This window comes from Homarus americanus, unplaced genomic scaffold (assembly GCF_018991925.1).
Source record: "Homarus americanus isolate GMGI-L3 unplaced genomic scaffold, GMGI_Hamer_2.0 scaffold12188, whole genome shotgun sequence".
NCBI classification, from domain to species: Eukaryota; Metazoa; Arthropoda; class Malacostraca; order Decapoda; family Nephropidae; genus Homarus; species Homarus americanus.
Genome location: NW_024720204.1, coordinates 2,261 through 8,406, shown reverse-complemented (window position 1 = coordinate 8,406; position 6,146 = coordinate 2,261). Strand labels below are relative to the sequence as shown.

Sequence of the window (6,146 nt, the reverse complement as noted above, 5' to 3'; positions counted from 1 at the left end):
GGAACTATGGTTACAGAGCATTTCACAGAGGGTCAATGAAATTAATACAGTTGCAGCAGTTCGATTAATGAGAGGGAACAGTGGGGGTAAATTTGCACAAGATATAAATGATGGTTTAAAAGGTAAACGGACCTTCTGTAGGCAAGGCAAGGGAGGATGCATGAATGGATTAGTAAATATTATTAAAATATTTAATCTGGCAGACTGGTGTACAGCTGTTCAGAAGAGTTGTAAGAATCCACCCTGGGAAGAACGAGAAGTAGAGTTAGACATAGTGCCTCTCACAATGAAGAAATTATTACATGAACCAGGACAGTTAAGGGCTTTATATGGGAATTAGATTAGTAATTTGCCTAAAATAAACACATTGCATGTATATTGTGACGGTTCAGTTATGTCAAGTGGCAGGGCAGGGTGCGGGATCCTTATAAGACAGTACACAGAACAAGGAAATGATGACATCAAAATTGGACTTCGGTTGAGCAGTTTTATTTCATCAACACAAGCTGAGTTACATGCAATCTTAGTAGGGTTGGAAAATGTTGTAAATGTGTATAAAGATGCATATTTTTTTGTTGATAGTAGGGCAGCTTTGGATTCTTTGAACAGTGGGAGTCCAGTCTTTGAACACATTATTGGTTCATGTAGAAAATTAGTAAATACAATAAGGAAAAATGGCCATAATGTTCAATTTGTATGGGTCCCTTCACATGTGGGGATTGGTCTTAATGAAGCAGTAAATATAATAGCAAAACGAGCCACGGAAAAGGCCGAGATCGACATAATATGTACTAAAACCTTGAAACAATTAAGGAGCAAATTACGGAAAATACAATCAATAGAAGATAATTTCAAAAGGAATGAAATATACGAGAAAAGGGAAACAATGAAACATTACCATCATGTTCTCATGAACACAAAATTTACATATGGGAAAGATGGGAGTAGGTGGAAAGATTCAGTGTATATGAGGTTAAGATTAGGATATAAATATTATTGGGAACTTGGAGCTGAGAGAAGTGAACAGGATAAAGAATGTAGAGTTTGTAGAACACCCAGATCCCATACCCTGCCACATTATATACTGGAATGCCCATTGCTTAATGTATATAGAAATGCCCATATAAATAATGTCCCCATGCAAATAGAGTGGATGTATAAAAATAGGAAAATAGATGATATATTAAAGAAATATAGAAATTTTTCATCTAGAATATAACTATGTATGTATATAACTGATTATATGAAATATTAGGGATTTATGTGAGACCTGAGAGGGACATTCCTGGATTGGGGTGGGGATGACTTATGTCACTTCATCCCTTTGAGATGTACTAATGTTTTTTGTATCTCAATAAACGTATCAATCAATCTGTACCTAGACATGCAGACTAGATTTTTCTGATGGCTTGTGATGAGTTAGGAACGATTTAGACCTTCAATCCTATCATAAATAACTAGTTTTCTCAGTCACGTGATGTTTTAGCAACTTTAACCCTTATTTTGTAGAGTTTTGGTCCCAATTTATTTAAAAATATAATTAACATCGTGAATTTAAGCGTTTTCCTTACCCATTGATCTGCCATCTTATGAAAAAAAGTCCAAGGTTGTGCTGTTGAAGGTTTGAGTTAGGGGAATGTTGAAGTCAGGCGGACAAGGAATCGGATGCAAGGTTTACCTGTCGTTTGAGTTTTGTTTTTCGTTTCGTTCAGATACGCTGTGGGAAGGTGAGAGATAGTGTGTGCTTTATAGCTTGGGGCCTAAAATTTTTTCTTCAACTGATGATTTCTCGGAATTCTCGGAGGAGGTGTGGTAGTGATGGCCGGTCAGTGCGGCGCTTGGTCATGGCCTTCTTGGCGAGTTTTGTGACCTCTGGATGGTCCCCTGGGGCCTCCTTGATCAATTCCATCAGGACAAACCCGAAAGAATATGTATCTGAATTCTTGGTGGTCCTAAACCCACGGCAGACTTCAGGGGCCATCCAGGGGAAGTCCTCGTGTAGGCAATCAGCGCTGACTTTACAAGACTTACCGATCTCACAGGCCAGACCGAGGTCAATGAGGCTGACCTCTGGCCGGGATGAGGGCCCTTGGATCATTATGTTATCCTCCTTGATGTCATTGTGTGCTAGACCTTTCGTGTTCATCTCAAGGATTTTCTCACCAAGGAGGAGCCCCAGTTGTATAAGGTCATATTGGCAGATCAGGTTATCTTCAGAGAGAAGGTGGTTGAGTGTGAGCTTACCCCTGAAGGACTGGAGGATCGCTGGAGGTTTTGGACAGTACCCAAGTACCTTAGGAATCCCCCCAGCACCATCGAGGGCATACATCTTGGCAGCCTCATCCTTGAAGAATTTTTTGGCTGATGGTGACACTGCCTTTTTCAAAACAGCTACATCATTTCCCCATTTGACAAGGTAAGCAATTGCGTGCGCTCCCTCCCCAAGAATTTCCGCTCCGTCTTGTAGGAGGTCAGTCACGTCCTCAGGGAGAAGCTCACACACCCAATCTTGGAAGTTTTCTGTTTTTCGGCAAGCCATTTTTAATTATCTGTATCAACTCAGCCTTCTCCAGGACATCAAATTATTATTTGGGGGTTAGATGCGTTTTTGAGGCGCTGAAGTGATAGTTGTTGTGCAATGAAGTGAAGAGGTGCCTGATAATGTAGTAAGAGGTGCCTCATAGTGTAGTGAAGATGTGTAGTGAAGATGTGCCTCATAGTGTAGTGAAGTAGGTGTAGTGAAGATGTGCCTGATAGTGTAGTGAAGTAGTTGTAGTGAAGATGTGCCTGATAGTGTAGTGAAGTAGTTGTAGTGAAGATGTGCCTGATAGTGTAGTGAAGTAGTTGTAGTGAAGATGTGCCTGATAGTGTAGTGAAGTAGTTGTAGTGAAGATGTGCCTGATAGTGTAGTGAAGTAGTTGTAGTGAAGATGTGCCTGATAGTGTAGTGAAGTAGTTGTAGTGAAGATGTGCCTGATAGTGTAGTGAAGTAGTTGTAGTGAAGATGTGCCTGATAGTGTAGTGAAGTAGTTGTAGTGAAGATGTGCCTGATAGTGTAGTGAAGTAGTTGTAGTGAAGATGTGCTTGATAGTGTAGTGAAGTAGTTGTAGTGAAGATGTGCCTCATAGTGTAGTGAAGATGTGCCTAATAGTGTTTTTTTTTATTTTTACGGGGATTAGCCCACCAGGAGACAGGTCACTGACCCACATCAGGGCCTGGGGGGCGAAAATGTAATAATAATAATAATAATAATAATAATAATAATAATAATAATAATAATAATAATAATAATAATAATAATAATAATAATAATAATAATAATAATAATAAATAATAGTCATAATAATTCATAATAAATATAATTTATGATAAAACAAACAAAATAAAATAATAAAATAATGATGATAATAATACAGTAACTGTAATAATAATAATATTAATAATAAAGAACTATAAATACAAAAATGAATAAAAAAGATCAAAAGTGAGAAACAATATATGTATGTTGTATTGTCAAAGTAAGAGAAACAACTGAGACCCTGCAATTGTGTGAAAATGAAGCAGAAAGTCAGATCATCAACCTAGGACTTGGTCACATATGGCAGCAGGGTCTACCATTAGACAACACATTATGCTGCCAATATCTTCCCAGGCGGTAGTACCTCCCTGTTTGGTAACTGCCTACTACCTACTACCTGTAATGAAGTAGTTGTAGTGAAGATGTGCCTAATACACCTTTTCACATATCCGTCGAGACATTGTTTCATAACTATTTGACAAATTTCATAACCGAATGACACAACACATATCGAATGACAATCTAAAATAACTGTTGGTGGTCTGTCATTCTCCAATTGTTACATTCTCAAACTCTATGTAGACTGTCGGTTTATTGTTCACGGCTGTCAACTTCATAACTTACGTTAATTACTTCTGTCAGCATGAACCAACAGTTATTTTAGAGTGTCATTCGATATGTGTTCTGTCATTCGGTTATGGAACAATGTCTCGACGGATATGATGAAAAGGTGTATTTTCATTATTTCGTCACTATTTCATCTCTTATCGTCATTTATCGTGACATCGTACTATTTCGTCACTTATCGTACTATTTCGTCACTTATCGTCAGTATTTCGTCCTTTATCATCAAATATCGTCACTATTTCGTCACATATCATCAATAATCGTAACTAATCGTCACTATATCGTCACATATCATCAATTATCTTCACTAATCGTCACTTTTCGTCACTTATCAATTATCGTCACTATTTCGTCACCACTCGTCACTTTTTCGTCACTTAGGGATACTTTTAGAAACGTATGGAAAATATCTTATCTCTTTTTGAATGATGGTGTGTGTGTGTGTGTGTGTGTGTGATAGGCAGAGAAAGAGAGTGAGAGAGAGTTCTTCTTCTTCTTCTTCTTCTTCTTCTTCTTTTTCTTCTTCTTCTTCTTCTTCTTCTTCTTCTTCTTCTTCTTCGCCTCCTCCTCCTCCTCCTTAACCCCTCCTCTCTTCCCCCTCCTCCTCCTCTTCCTATCTTCTCTGGTAACCCCTCCTCCGCCTCCTCGACAAATCCGTTTTCTCTAAAAAATTAATTGAGAAAAAAAGAAAACGTTTATTTATGGGTAACTACAGTATACACCCCTACAGTATACACCACTACAGTATACACCACTACAGTATACACCACTACAGTATACACCACTACAGTATACACCACTACAGTATACACCCCTACAGTATACACCCCTACAGTATACACCCCTACAGTCTACACCACTACAGTATACACCCCTACAGTATACACCACTACAGTATACACCACTACAGTATACACCACTACAGTATACACCACCACAGTATACACCACTACAGTATACACCCCTACAGTATACACCACTACAGTATACACCCCTACAGTATACACCACTACAGTATACACCACTACAGTATACACCACTACAGTATACACCCCTACAGTATACACCACTACAGTATACACCCCTACAGTATACACCACTACAGTATACACCCCTATACACCACTTTAGTACATACACCCCTACAGTATACACCACTACAGTATACACACCACTACAGTATACACCACTACCGTATACACCCCTACAGTATACACCACTACAGTATACACCACTACAGTATACACCCCTACAGTATACACCACTACAGTATACACCACTACAGTATACACCACTACAGTATACACCCCTACAGTATGCACCAGTTACAGTATACACCCCTACAGTATACACCACTACAGTATACACCACTACAGTATACACCATTACAGTATACAGTGTATACTGTAGTGGTGTATACTATACACCCCTACAGTATACACCACTACAGTATACACCCCTACAGTATACACCCCTACAGTATACACCCCTACAGTATACACCCCTACAGTATACACCACTACAGTATACACCACTACAGTATACACCACTGGTACCACCACAGTATACACCCTGGTATACACCACTACAGTCCTACAGTCTGCACCCTGGTATACACCACTACAGTATACACCCCTACGGTATACACACCCTACCAGTATACCACTACAGTATCCACCACTACAGTAATTACTTTGTGTGTTAAACCAAACCCTAGTTAAAATGACCTTGTTCTGCGTGGCCAGTGGTGGTAGTGGTAGTAGTGGTGGTAGTGGTAGTAAATAGTAATTAGTAATATTGGTAATTAATTAGTAATAGTCGCTGGTAGTGGTATTAATATTGGTGGTGATGGTGGTAAGTAGTGATAGTGGTGGTGGTGGTGGTGGTCAGTGGTGGTGGTGGTAATCGATGACCAGTGGTGGTGGGGTAGTCAGTGGTGGTGGTGTTGGTGTTGGTGGCGTGAGCGATGACCAGTGGTGGTGGTGGTGGTCAGTGATGGTGGTGGTGAGCCAGTGGTGATGGTGAAGATGAGCGGGTGATGAGGCGGTGAGGTGGTGGTGGTGGTGGTGGTGGTGGTTGAGCCGGTGGTGGTGGTGGTGGTGGTGAGGGCGTGTGGGCCAGTGGTGTTGGTGGTGGTGGTGGTGGTGGTGAGCCAGTGGTGGTGTGGTGGTGGTGGTGGTGGTGGTGGTGGTGGTGTGGTGTGGTGGTGAGCCAGTGGTGGTG

At 40.3% G+C, this 6,146-nt stretch overlaps 1 protein-coding gene across 1 annotated transcript; it reads right to left on the bottom strand.

Annotated features, from left to right (window-relative positions):
- Nucleotides 1-1,774: 1,774 nt before the first annotated feature.
- On the bottom strand, nt 1,775-2,539 carry LOC121860450 (probable inactive receptor kinase At1g48480). Its single transcript, XM_042357607.1, has one exon. It carries the CDS (start codon nt 2,537-2,539, stop codon nt 1,775-1,777), a length of 765 nt encoding a protein of 254 aa, XP_042213541.1.
- Nucleotides 2,540-6,146: the final 3,607 nt, after the last annotated feature.